This window comes from Microcaecilia unicolor, unplaced genomic scaffold (genome assembly GCF_901765095.1).
Source record: "Microcaecilia unicolor unplaced genomic scaffold, aMicUni1.1, whole genome shotgun sequence".
In the NCBI taxonomy this organism is placed as follows: Eukaryota; Metazoa; Chordata; class Amphibia; order Gymnophiona; family Siphonopidae; genus Microcaecilia; species Microcaecilia unicolor.
In genome coordinates this window covers 59,761-73,961 of record NW_021963249.1, presented here as the reverse complement: position 1 = coordinate 73,961, position 14,201 = coordinate 59,761, and the positions used below count along the sequence as shown (strand labels likewise).

General features: G+C 41.4%; 1 protein-coding gene across 1 annotated transcript in view; it reads right to left on the bottom strand.

The window, feature by feature from the left end:
- LOC115459106 (ras-related protein Rab-35) overlaps window positions 1-13,276 on the bottom strand; it is a 47,327-nt gene extending 34,051 nt beyond the window's left edge. The window contains exon 1 of the mRNA XM_030188971.1: window positions 13,110-13,276. Within this exon, the coding sequence (XP_030044831.1) occupies window positions 13,110-13,161 (52 nt within the window). The 5' untranslated portion in view covers window positions 13,162-13,276. The remainder of the gene's footprint in view (window positions 1-13,109) is intronic.
- Window positions 13,277-14,201: the final 925 nt, after the last annotated feature.

The following is a 14,201-nucleotide window of genomic DNA, read 5'->3' as shown; positions in this document are numbered from 1 at the left end:
TGTTTTCACTGGGGGAAGAAGCCTCACCAGGGTACTTTGTCCTACTGGCCTCACCAAAGCCAATTGATATGTGTAGAGAGAGCAGATTGAGCTGCCAGGTTTAAATTTCCACCCCGCCACCCAACCCAAGCGTGTGCCACAACCTAGTCCTCCCCACATGCAGCTGCACAAATGAAAGGACGTGTTCAAAGGGGAATGGTTTTGTCGGTGGTTGCTCCTGGTTCCTTTGGTATGGGGAAAAGGGAAGATCAAATCTAGAATTAGCTCCTTCACAACTATAATGGGGGTAAGCTGTCCAATAGACAAAACACATGCACCCTCTTTCATGTTTCCCCTACTTCTAATGAGTACTCAAGACGGCTTCAGAATCTTCCTTTGCCTCCTACGGAGGTTAAAGATTGGCTGGCAGTATTTACTTCTGAAATGGGGCAAGCCATGAAATCATCTTCCGTTCACTGAGGATTCCAAATAGCTTCTGAGACTATATTTCTGATTGCAAGGATGTGCCAATTCTTCTTGGGACAGTGAAAAACCTTAGTAAACCTCTAATGGCATGAGAGGTATCTCTTGTGGACATTTGGAAACTGGTATCTTGTACTAACACTTCACTGAAAGGATCTGAGGCACAAATTACTGTCTTTTCTCATTAGTGTCTAAATTTCAAGACCATGAGAGAAAGCTGAATCAGGTAGTAATCGTTTCAAGTAAAACTTGAAACTCTAGTGACTTTTTTGCAGTTTACAGATTCCTCTCATAATTTTGCATCATCAGAGAATGTGTATAATACTAATTTTAAAGTTTTCTAAAACTTACTTTCACATTAAAATTGTATTAAAGGACATATTTTCAGGAATCTGTGCTCATCCAATGTGGTTCTACAGGAATTTCTAAACTATGTTTCTGCAAAACTGTTGCTAGTAATGGAGTAGCATAGGAAGTTGATTTACATTAAAAAAAAAAAAAAAAACCTGTAAAGAATCCAATTGATGACACTCCAACAAGTGCAACCCTCCCTGTTTCTAAGCTAGATACAATAAAAGGTATTGCGAACATATTTAAAAAAGCAAACAAAACATCCAAACAAAAACAGATTATTCTTTTTGTGGCGAAAAACTTGTATCTGTTCTCAGATGTCAGTAGGGTCACTCAGGCACCTGTGCAGGCAATTTATTTAGTTAAATCCTAAGTTTTGTCTGTAGGAGCTTCCTTTATTATATCTTTTAAATGACTGGTGAGTTTATTTATTGCATTTGTTTCCCACATTCCACCACCTATTTGCAGGCTCAATGTGGCTTACATAGATTTGTATCATTATCATTTCAGGATATCAGATACAGTTAGTAATGTGTAGCGATCAGGGAAGGGAAGAGAGAAGGAGGAAGAGAGTGATTGGGGTAGTTATCTGTGCAGCTCAATGTTTCAGTCACCAGCATCTTTTGGTATGGAGAGTGATTACAAAATTTTCAGCTACCACCCTAGCCCCTACATGGGGCAATGGAGAGTTAGTGACTTGCCCAGAGTCACAAGGAGCTGCCTGTGCCTGAAGTGGGAATCGAACTCAGTTCCTCAGTTCCCAGGACCAAAGTCCACCACCCTAACCACTAGGCCACTTTGCAACAGAGCCGTGTTAAAAATAGTACGTACTTTTACCAGTGTCCTCTCCCCATCTCATTCCTTCTTGAAATTCATTATCCTTATGTTCCTCTTTAGTCACCTGTACCCACTTCTGAAATGGAGAGGGTAATACTGATGCATATATTCCCTATAATATTGACCAAAGAGTCCATTCCTGTGGTCACATTTTATCAGAGCCTGTGTCCTAACACTTTCTGATTTTATTTATTTTTTCTTACTAGCCCTGTTATATAGTGGTGTACCCTGCATCTAATTAGATCTGTCCTCTGCACCTAACTCATATCTAGTTGTAGCCGCCTCAAATGAAAGCATCCCCTGGCTGTCATCACCTGATAGATGTATTCCTGAATACCCTTATTTTGCCATCTTTGGAAACCCATACCTTCCATTTCCTGCCAAAAATCCTCCATTCCCCACAATTAGCAAATAAGAGGAGCAATCAAATGGTACACAATATCTTCTATGCCCCCATTCTCCTTAGATATTTGTAGCAGTGCCAAATGCATGTGCAGTTCCCCCCCCCCCCCCCACGTCTCTGTTGCAAGTGGCCTAGTGGTTAGGGTGGTGGACTTGGTCCTGGGGAACTGAGGAACTGAGTTCGATTCCCACTTCAGGCACAGGCAGCTCCTTGTGACTCTGGGCGAGTCACTTAACCCTCCATTGCCCCAGTAAGCCGCATTGAGCCTGCCATGAGTGGGAAAGCGCGGGGTACAAATGTAACAAAAGAAAATATATGCATCCTAGATGGGCACAGTCCATTTGTTTAAAACGTACCAATTCTGAAGGCGCATTAGAAAACTGTTTATGTGAATGCTCAAAAATTCAGCAATAGTGGAGTGAGATATGGACTCAGAGCATATGATGGCGCAATAGATACTGAACAGGACAAATGACTTAGAACTGGGGTCACTTGCATAGTAAGTATTTACGCCTATAATGTCTGGTTGCCAGACATGTATATTAGTGAACTGGTACAACTAGAGTCACCCACACTCACTTTGTGGAGAAACTACATGTATGACTCGTTAAGGGTGGAGCTAATGACAGTGATAGAGAGGGGAGAGAAGGTGATAAATACTTCTTGGTGGTATAGGAACCTTTTTTTAGGCATTGACTCCAATGCTCTGTAGCATTCTCCTTAATATGTTAAAAGTTTAACTAAGAGGAGACAACTGTGATATGATCAATGCACATGTATATTTTGTAAGTACTTTCACAATGTTTGATAAGATTTATGTTGCATTGTACTGTGCGTACAACTAAAGATGATTTTCAGAAAGATTTTGACAAAAATATCTCATGAGAGACTCAATTCAAAAGAAAATGAAAGGAAATTCTAAAAGCCATGGGATAGGAGGCAATATCCTATTATGAACTGAGAACTAGTTAAAAGAAAACAGTAGGTTTAAATGGCCATTTCGCTCAATGAAGGTGTATATTGGAGTGCCAAAGAAGATTTGTACTAGGTCTGGTGTTTAAAATTTATAAATGATCTGGAAACGGAAACAAAATGAGGTGATTAAATCTGCAGATGACAAAACTACTGCAAGTTGTTAATCGCATGTGGACTGTGAGAAACTGTAGAAGGATATTACAAGACTGGGCATCCAAATGACAGACAAAATTGAATGTGGCAAGTGCAAAGTGATGCACATTGGGAATACAACCCAAATTATAGCTCTCCTCAAGTCGCTTCACTGGCTCCCTATCCGTTTTCGTATCCTGTTCAAACTTCTTCTACTAACCTATAAATGTACTCACTCTGCTGCTCCCCAGTATCTCTCCACACTCGTCCTTCCCTACACCCCTTCCCGTGCACTCCGCTTCATGGATAAATCCTTCTTATCTGGTCCCTTCTCCATTACTGCCAACTCCAGACTTCACGCCTTCTGTCTCGCTGCACCCTACGCCTGGAATAAACTTCCCGAACCCCTACGTCTTGCCCCATCCTTGGCCACCTTTAAATCTAGACTGAAAGCCCACCTCTTTAACACTGCTTTTGACTCGTAACCACTCGCCTCCACCTACCCTCCTCTCCTCCTTCCTGTACACATTAATTGATTTGATTTGCTTACTTTATTTATTTTTTATTAGATTGTAAGCTCTTTGAGCAGGGACTGTCTTTCTTCTATGTTTGTGCAGCGCTGCGTACGCCTTGTAGCGCTATAGAAATGCTAAATAGTAGCAGCAGTAGCTGTAAAATGCTAAGTTCCACAGTAGAGTCAGCTCACCCCCCCCCCCTCCAAAATGATCTAGATATCATCGAGGACAAATTGAAATCTTTTGCTTTTTTGGCCGCCACCACAACTGAGCAAAGAATGTTATGAATTATTAGAAAAGGAATAGAAAATAAAATAAAGAAGCATTAAGCATAAATTAAGTCTATTTTTCTTTCCATTAGTCCTTCCCACTATTCTAGAACCTGTGGGATAGTTCATTAGTTGCTCATATGCATATGATATATTTGTTTTGATACCAGTAATATTAGATTTTCCAGCATTACAAACTTCTATTTCTGACTGAATTGCTTTAATTCACTCTTGGGCTTATCATCTCAATGCAGTAAAGACCAAATTGCTGTACTTTGTACATTGTAATAATGTCTCTTTGGTTTCTTGTAGTGTGACTATAGCTTCTGGAGAACAGTTACATTTTGAAAAACCTTTTAAGGTTTTGGGAATTATTCTGGATACTAAATTGACAATAGATCTGCAGATACATTATTTGCATAAGAAGTTATTTTTTTAAACTATGACAAAAGATCTTTTTCTTTCTTTTGTTTAACCGAACATTTTCGTATGCAGGTTCAGGCTACTGGTATTGCCTCAGTTGGATTATTGTAGCGCTTTATACGGTGGGCTATTCAAGATTAGTTAACAAGTTACAATTACCACAAAATACTGTAACTAGAATGATCTATGGCTGTTCATGCTCAGAAGCCTACATTGGTTTCCAGTCTCTGCTAGGATAGTTTTAAGATCCCCTGTAAAACACTAAATACAATACAGGCAAACTGCTCTTCCCTCCTTCTGCAGTTATTAGCTCCTTCAATAAGATGGATAAGCTAATAACTGCAGAAGGAGGGATTTCCATCTGTTAAGAAAGTTCACTATAAGAGAATTCTTGATGGCTCTTTTTCCTTTCAAGCCAAAAAATGTGGAATTCTATACCCACACAAGTTTATATATTTTCTAGTTATCTACAATTTCATAAGGATTGAAACTTGTTTCCAACAGTGACTAATCCAGGTTACAAGTACCTAGAAGATCCCAAACAGTACAAGACATTTTATAGTGCTTATCCTTGAAATAAACAGTGGATTTTCCCCAAGTCCATTTTAATAATGGTCTATGGACTTCTTTTAGAAAGCCATCCAAACCCTTTTTAAACTCCGCTAAGCTAACTGCTTTTACTACATTCTCTGGCAATAAAGTCCAGAGTTTAATTACATGCTGAGTGAAGATACATTTTCTCCGATTCGTTTTAAATTTACTACTTTGTAGCTTCATTGCTTGCCTCCTAGTCCTAGTATTTTTGGAATGAGTAAACAAGTGATTCACGCCTACCTGTTCCACTCCACTCATTATTTTATAGAACTTTACCATATCTCCCCTCAGCAGTCTTTTCTCCAATCTGAAGAGCCCTAGCTGCTTTAGCCTTTCCTCAAAGGGAAGTTGTTCCACCTCCTTTATCATTTTCGTCACCCTTCTCTGTACCTTTTCTAATTCCACTATATCTTTTTTGAGATTCGGTGTCCAGAACTGAACACAATATTCGAGGTGCAGTCATACAATGGAGCGATACAAAGGCATTATAACGTCCTCATTTTTATTTTCAATTGCTTTCCCAATAATACCTAATATTCTATTTGCTTTCTTAGCCGCTGCCGCACACTGAGCAGAGGGTTTCAACGTATCATCGACGATGACACCTAGATACCTTTCCTGGTTGGTGACTCCTAATGTGGAACCTTGCATTACATAGCTATAATTCGGGTTCCTTTCCCACTTGCATCTCTTTACACTTGCTCACATTAAACGTCATCTACCAATTAGATGCCTACTCTTCTCCCTTAGATATCTTATGTACTTGAAAACTATATCTGAATTCAAGAAAGCTCGGGACATCTCCACCACTTCCACAGGGAAGCTGTTCCATTAATTCACCACCCTTTCTATGAAGCAGTATTTTCTCAGCTTAGTTCTGAGTCAACCCCTTTTCACTTTCATCTTATACCCCCTCACTCCAGAGCTTCCTATGAATGGACTCGCTTCCTGCGCATTTACGCCACGGAGGTATTTAAATCCATCATATCTCCCCTCCTGCCTTCCTTCCAAAGTATACATATCGAGATCTTTAAGCCTATCCCCATATGCTTTTAAGATCACTGACCATTTTAGTAGCTGCCTACTGGACTGACTTCATCCTGTTTATATCTATTTGAAGGTGTAGTCTCCAGAACTGTACACAATATTCTAAATGAGGTCTCACCAGAGTCATTATCGCTTTCTTCTTCTAACTGGCCAGTCCTTTCCCTATGCACCCAAGCATCCTTCTAGCTTTTGCCATCACCTTTCCTACCTGTTTGACTATGTTCAGATCATCACATACGATCACACCAAAGTCCCGCTCCTCTTTTGTGCACAAAGTTCTTCACCCTCTAAACTGTACTGTTCCCTTGGATTTTTGCAGCCCAAATGCATGACCTTGCATTTTTTAGCATTAAATCTTATTTGCTAAATTCTAGACCAATTCTTCAAGCTTTGCTAGGTCCTTCCTCATATTATCCTCACCATCAGGAGTGTCTACACTATTGCAGATTTTGGTATCATCTGCAAAGAGGCAACCTTACCAGACAGCCCTTGAGCAATGTTACTTACAAGAATGTTAAAAGGACTTGCCCAGAAACCAAACCTTGCAGTACACCACTGGTAACATCCCTTTCCTCCAAGTGAGATCCATTTACCACTGCCCTCCGTCGTCTTCCACTCTACCAGTTCCTAACCCAGTCGCTATAGGGCCCGTACCAAGGGCAGTTTATTAGTCTGTGTGCAGAACCATGTCAAAGACTTTGCTAAAATCTAAATACATCTAGCACTTTCGCTCAATCCAATTCTTTGGTCACCTAGTCAAAGAAATTAATAGATTTGTCTGAGACAACCTGCCTCTAGTGAAAACCATGTTGTCTTGGGTCCAGGAGTCTATTAGATTCCAGAAACTTCACTGTTCTGTTTTAAAAGCATTTCCATTCTGTTTTAAAAGCATTTTTATTAATTTAATTTACTTACCACAGTAACTGGCCTGTAGCTCCCAACCTCTTCCTTACTTCTCCTTTTGTGGCGAGAGACCACATCTGCCCTTCTCCAGGACTACTCCCAACTTGAGAGAAGCATTGAAAAGGTCACTTATTGGAGCTGCCAGAACTTCACTAATTTCCTTCAGTACCCTCGGGTGTATGCCATCCGGCTCCATTGCTTTGTCCACCTTTAGTTTAGCTAGCTCCTCACACAGTACTCTGAAAATCGTTCAGGGTCTACCACATCTCAAATCCTATTTGTGCTTGTCTTCTGTGGTCCTGCTCTCAGCCCTTCAGCTGGTTATCTTTTTGGAGAGGTGATTAGCAATGCTGGTCCCAGTGCACAGAGGTGCCATTGTAACATCCATACGTGCAATCTGGTTGAATCTGTACAGTGGCCACGATGTGACCTAGAAAGCGTAGGATACTGTAGACCCGCACTGGCAAGCAGCGAGGTGAGGTAGTGAAGTCTGTCATTTAGAAGGTAGACCCCGGCCACTTAAGCGTTTAAACTTATACCAATGAAATGGATGACCTGACCTGGCTTGGGCATAGATGTGTGTTAATGAAAAACCCCAGGGCTTGAAATTTGCTTAAGTGTCCTGTTGTAACATCCTCTTGGTAGGGGCCCAACTGATGCTTAGTATGTGTGCCTCACCTGGGTCTTTCTGAGTGAATAACTTCTAACCCTAGGCACAGATCAGAGCAGGACTCTACACAATCCAGTTTCCAGGTCATCATGGTGTCCAGAAATTGGCCATAGCACACAAAATATTTGTCCCCTGGTGTCTTCCAGCAGCACTATGTGGCTCTTACTAAGTTTAAACAGTATGGTGCCTAAACTCCTGTGCTGGCCACTGTTTCACGAGTATAGGAGTTCAGCTTGGTGCCTGCTCAAACTCACTAAGAGCTATGCGGTAGACACAAGAAAGCATCCAGAGTTCCAGCAATGACAAAGGGTGAGGGGGATGGTCTTATTTTTATTTTATTTATTTTTAGTGGAGGAGCAGCCTAATAAGTAAGCGCAGTGGGCTGAGAACTAGGGGCAAGTCACTTAACCTTCCACTGCCCTAGGTACAAAACTTAGATTGTGAGAAATGTTCCCTCCAAGTGGAGTGCATGAGCAATTGCTCATATATTTTAGAAGTGTCACTCACAGATTTACATGGTTGCTCACAAAAATACTTTTTGTATATTTAAACATTTATTAAGACCAATTCAGCAACAATAAAGCATACAATGAAATATCAAGTGGTCAATAATGTTTTAACATTATCCTTAACTCTTCCCCTTCCCTTCCACAGAATTCAGTTCAATTCTACAGTCGCCAACTAGTAACAAGAGGCCTGGGATCTGATGATCTCCTGGACAATTCCAATAGAATCCATGACCCCCCCCCCATCCAAACCCCCAAAATAACCTTCCTGCCCACAAAGCAAGCTTTCCTAATGAGTTGACGTGTACCCCTGCTCTGCAGCACAAAAAGTTCATGGTGATCCAGCAAAAACCCCATTACAGAGCTAGGTACCCGGGATTTCAATAAAAGCACCAGGTATCGATGGACAGAGTTCCAAAATTCCTGAGTCCTGGAACAATTCCGAAAAGCATTCAACAAGGTGCTTACATCAAGGCAACATTTTTGACAAAGTGGGGAATCTAACGTTCCAATTTTAAACAACTGTTCTGGTGTAAGATAAGCTCGACATAAAAGTCAAAACTGGCATTCTCTCAGGTCAGTTTTGACATAAGGGTTGGTATTTGTTTAAGTAAGCCTAGGAAATCCAAGGCAGGGAGGGGGCATTGCAGATCTACACTCCAGTGGCATATTGGATCAGATAAATCTTGGTATGAACACAGTGGGAGCACTCTTTTATGAAGAGCAGATACTGACAGGCAGTCTTCCCCCAGTCCTGAAACAATGTCTGAACTCAAAGTAAATGTTGGGCTGTCAAAGCCATGAGGTTTTGGGAGGCAACATAATGAGACAGTTGTTGATAAACAAAACGGTCCCCCAGATGTGTAAGAAAGCCATCCCCTAGTCACGCAACAGGCAGCAGCTTACCATCAGTTCCCAGCACCTGAGATAAGTACTGAAGATTATGAGTTTTCCCAACGACTAAAGACAGGGTTATCTATGCTTGGCGCAATTGAGGCGTTTCCCCGAATGGGCAACAGATCAGATGTGGTTGCCGAAATTTGCCAAAGGGATGCAAGTTTCCTCCAGGGTCATTCCATGTCAAGTGGTCTGGCGGTCCCTGCGCGACCATCACAGATTTCGATGAAATTTTCTGTGAACATTCATACATGTCCCCAATGAACATTGGTAAAGTTTTAAGTTCACTGATACAATACTTGCTGAGATATAGTAATCTGTTTGACCCCATACTGCAGCCTTCTATGGTATGACTCCGAGATTTCGGCAACTTTGAGACACTGAGGCATATTTTCAAAGCACTTAGCCTTCCAAAGTTCCATAGGTTTCTATGGAACTTTGGAAGGCTAAGTGCTTTGAAAATATGCCTCACTGTATCTCTGGCAATATTTTGTTGAGAGAAACAAAACTTGGCCATCTTGTACAACGTTTTGCGCTCTATTAAACAAAATCTTCATGAGCGATTTCCATGAAGAAAACTTGGAGCAAACTTGGTCCGAAAAATTTGCAGCACAAAAAAATTGTAAAGTTTGGCTTTTTATATCTCTGGAATTAAAGGTGTGATAAACGTGAAACTTTGCACACAACTTATCAACACAAGATTTTCGAATATAAAATTTCATTCTCCTAATTTATGAACTAATGGAAAATATATTGAGTGTAAAGTTGATGATTTTTGCAAAAACACCAAAAATAGGGTAGCCCACTTTAAAAAAAAAAAGACCTTCTGGAAACTTTTAATCATTTTCATTAGAAAAAGTATGTTTCAAACCCCTTATAAAAGTAGGGTTGGTTTTCATCGCTGGCATATAAGGCCCTAGAATAGTTCATCTATAAACATACAGGTAAAGCAATGGTACAGTTCCAAATCTTAACAAGGTCGATATGAAGTCAATACAATGCCACAGAAGCACAGAACACAATGGCAGTAAAAGACCATAAAATCCATCTACATGCAAGCCCCATTTTTAGCAGTGCCTAGACACAGCCTGGAATGTGGGAGAAGAGGCACATTAATTATTTGGTAGGACCAGGGACGGACCAACCTTAAGGCTGGAGGGCCGAGCAAGCCAAGTATAAGACTATCTATCCACACAAAAAGCCAGACCACACACGAAGTAACTTAAATTTGGAACTTTACTACATTATCAATTCAACATAATAACAGTGAAAAGTCATGCCAAACGCCAACTTATATACATTTGGATATCCATTCCCCCTGCTCACATTCTTACAAATAAAGCTACATAGGGTACGCTGATAGTAGCTAATTGGTAATTACTTATGCAAGATGATGGTCACACAATTTAGCTAAATACCTTTGCTGCTACAGCCTGGTACAGATTTTTTTTTCTTTTCTTAAATTTCTTCCACTCTGCCATAGGTGTAGTGCCACATAAAAGTGGTGTATGGGCTGCTTGGGTATTAAGGCTAAATATCCCGAGACTCTCCATACTCCTTCCCAAAGAGGCTATATGGGGGTAAGAAGACACCCATACCTCCTCACTATAGGAAGCTCCCAACCTGGTTTCAGATCTGTCACTTGCCCCAGTCTCTCTCCTTGCTCTCTGCAAATACCACAAGTGTCTCACCAGTTGGGTATAGACTGGTTGATTCTCTCTCTCATTGGAGGCCAGATGCAGGCATTGGCAGAATTGGGGCTCTCCCTTGTCAGGTATGATCAGTAGCAGGAGAGGTTCCAAAGACCGATTTGGTGGCAAAGTCAGACTTCAAATCTTCTTTAGGGGAGTATACTACTGTCACTAGCAACACCCCTTCAGAAGGTTCAACTCCTCCCCTGCTTCCAGGTTTCCTTCCAGAAACTGTTCTAATCCCCTGGAAGGATCTGGTGCCAGAAGGTCTGAGTACCTGTGCACACTGAACAGGTGAAGGAAGCACACAGGAAAAACAGCAGGTCAAAAGAGCAGTCGAGAGACCCTAGGCCTAACAGATGGCTAAAAAAATAAAACACAAAGCCACCACTAATTCATTCTTATTAGCCAACAGAAAAGAAGGCTGGCACTCATCAGCTACACAGACACTGATGCATTATTAAGAACGGCAAAGGGGAAAAACACATACAGCCATATACTGTATATTTTTCCCTGTTACATATATATACCAACTTCCCAGTTCAACAATGCTTTCCTCTCCCTCAGAGATGCTGTGCATTCCTGAATTAAATTATTGTCCTTGTTTTTATCACCTCCTCTCAGAGGTTGCTCCACTACTGTTTCTGTAAAGAAATATTTCCTTAGAGACATTCATTCCCGTCTCGCTTATCTAAACAGTTAGGTGAGGGTACAGCTAAACATTTATATATTTCATATACAAAAGTATACGTAAGAAAAAAAGAGCAAAACATTTAAAAAAGACTAAACTAATTCAGTAACAGTCATATTTAAAAAAAAAATGAATTAAGTAACTGAGGAAATTTCAAAGGGACCTGTTCCATTCAAGTTTTCATTTTTGCTGCAGCTGCCGAAAACGCTTGAGCACGAAATTGGCCTTTAGCAATATCTCTCATCAGCAGCATAGTTAACGTTTTCTGTACAGTGTGTGAATCATGATGCAAGTGATTACTTCTGAGTATACTTGCTTTCACTCTCATCCTATGACCCCAATTCCAGAGCCTCCTTTCCTTTAAAAGAGGCCTACCTCCTGTGCATTTATGGTGTGGACGCAAAAAGTGAATTTATTATTTTAGATGTTTTTTTGTGTACTGTGTCCTAAGTTTTATCACTTATGCCAATTTTATAAACCACTTACTACTGTGGATAGTGCTGTATAGATACTGTGTAAATTAATGCTATCTTCCCTATCCTGCCATTCATTCAAACATATACATCTTTAGATTCATATGCTTTTTGGCAAAGATGGAAGTGTGGTCTCCAGAATTGCCCACAGTATTACAAATGAGATCTTACTAGATATTTATATTGATGCCCTATTTTCTTCCTTTTTCCTACTGCACATTCCTCCTCCAATGCACCAAAGCATCATTCCAGCAGTTGCTCTCACCTTACCTATTCATGCCAAATACATGATCTTGCATTTTTAACCATTAAAGTCTTTGCGGGCACACACTAGACCTTTCCTCATCTTCCCGGGTGTTCCTCCTATTGCAGATTTTCATATCACCTGCAAAGAAGCAAACCTTTCCTTGCAGTCCTTCGCTTACAAATTTATTAAAGAAAACAAGGCCAAGAACCGTTCCCTGTAGCCAAGCACTTGTAATGCCATTATCCTCAGAGTGAACTCCACTTACCACTATCATTTGTTGCCTCCTACTCAACTCAACCAGTTTAAAATATAAGAATTGCTAGACTGGATCAGAAAAAAGGTCCAAAAGTATAACTTCATAGCATACTCCCCAGTCAACGAGTAGATAATCTATTTGTTTTTACTTATTCCACTCTACTCTGGATTTTGTCGATACCTCAGTCTTCTATCATATTGAACAGCCTTTCCTCATATAAGAATTATTCCATTCCCCTTAATCGATTTGGTCGCCCTCCTCTGGGCCTTTTCTAATTCTGCTATAACTTTTTTTGAGATTCAGTGACCAGAATCGCACACAACACTCAAGCACTGAGCTTCTGACCAAGTAGTTCACTTTTGAGCCCATACCAAATGTGCTCGTTTTAGTAACACACTTCTCCGAATATTAGCTAAAAAGGACTAAACAGTGATTGAGAAAATATTAAACACCGATTCCGGAAATAGTCTAACAGTCATTAGAAAGCAACCAGTTAACTCACCAGTCAGTAAAGTATTAAGGAAACAGTTTTTTAAAAATAAAATCGGATGAGATATTAAGAAGCCTTCAACACATATTTAAGATCCAGACCCGTGCTTGTACTTTTCGTAGATATTCCACCCCCTTAAACCTCGCTCCAGTACCGGGGTCTACAATTAGGCCGGAGCACTAAGCTTGTTGGTGGCCGTCAGTACCGTGGGCGAGTCGGGTTTCTTGTACACAGGGCGGAGGCCACTTTCCTTGCCGCCGTTCTCCACCCCACTTACCACTATCCCCGATAATGAGCAACTTGAAGAGATGATCGTAATCCCGGGCCATGGTCGGAGGTTCGAGGCCTGGTCCCGTCGGCCTCACAGTCAAATCGAATCGCTTCCCGAACAAACAACCGGAACTGACCACAAACACCTACCAGCACGTCCCAGTACGCCTGCGCTGCACTGTGCCCGCCCCCTCCTCTCTGAGGTACACGACCTTCACCCCGCATGCGCAAAGGACTAGCCTGCCGCATGATACGGTGTTAGATGACAGAGAGAGCGGACGGGACAGCCAACCGTTACAGAGAAGTATGGGAAGATGAGGCGACAGGAAGCGAAGCAGAGGATTGGGGGGCGGCGGTTATAGAGTTGTCATTTAGTGTCCTTGTAAAACGTGCAAGCTTATTCCTATTAGTTGTTCTCACTTTTTTTTTTTTTTTTTTCAAGCCTTGTAAATGACGACAGATTGAAAAACAAACAGTAGGACCATGGAGTCTGCCCAGAAAGGTTGTACTTGGTTGGGCAGGCCCAAGCGTATGCGATACCCTCAGACAACCTTCAGGCCACACATCCTACCATTTTCCCATCCCTACCCCCCTCAACAGTCCAGCATCCCAGAGCTGCGAAGAGGGGCCCAATTCAGGGTTGCCAAATGGGAAGAAATTTCCCAGTCTAAGTTAGACTGTCTAACCCCTGCCCAACAAAAAGCCTAAAGATAGCCCAAGGCTGCCCAACAGGCTAGCTGAGGAGTGGGAGGGTGTCCCATGCATTCATGCTTGCTGTGCTGTTCCTCACACTCCCAATAGATGCTCCAGTCCAGACTGATGCATCACCCACCTCACCTCCTACTGGTTGAATTTGGAGCCAGAATGAGGCTTGAGATAAGGCAACCCACAACTGGTGAAAATTGCCCATGGCCACCTAAAAAAAAAAAAAAGTCACCCAATCCCACAGGAAAACCAGAGTTGACAACACTGGACAACTTTTTGAGGGAGACTTTAGTACACACCACCCCAGCCCTACCTCATGGCTCCACCCCTGACATACCTCAAATCCACAGCCATTCCAGAAAATACTTTATTTACACCAGTGACAGCAGGGATG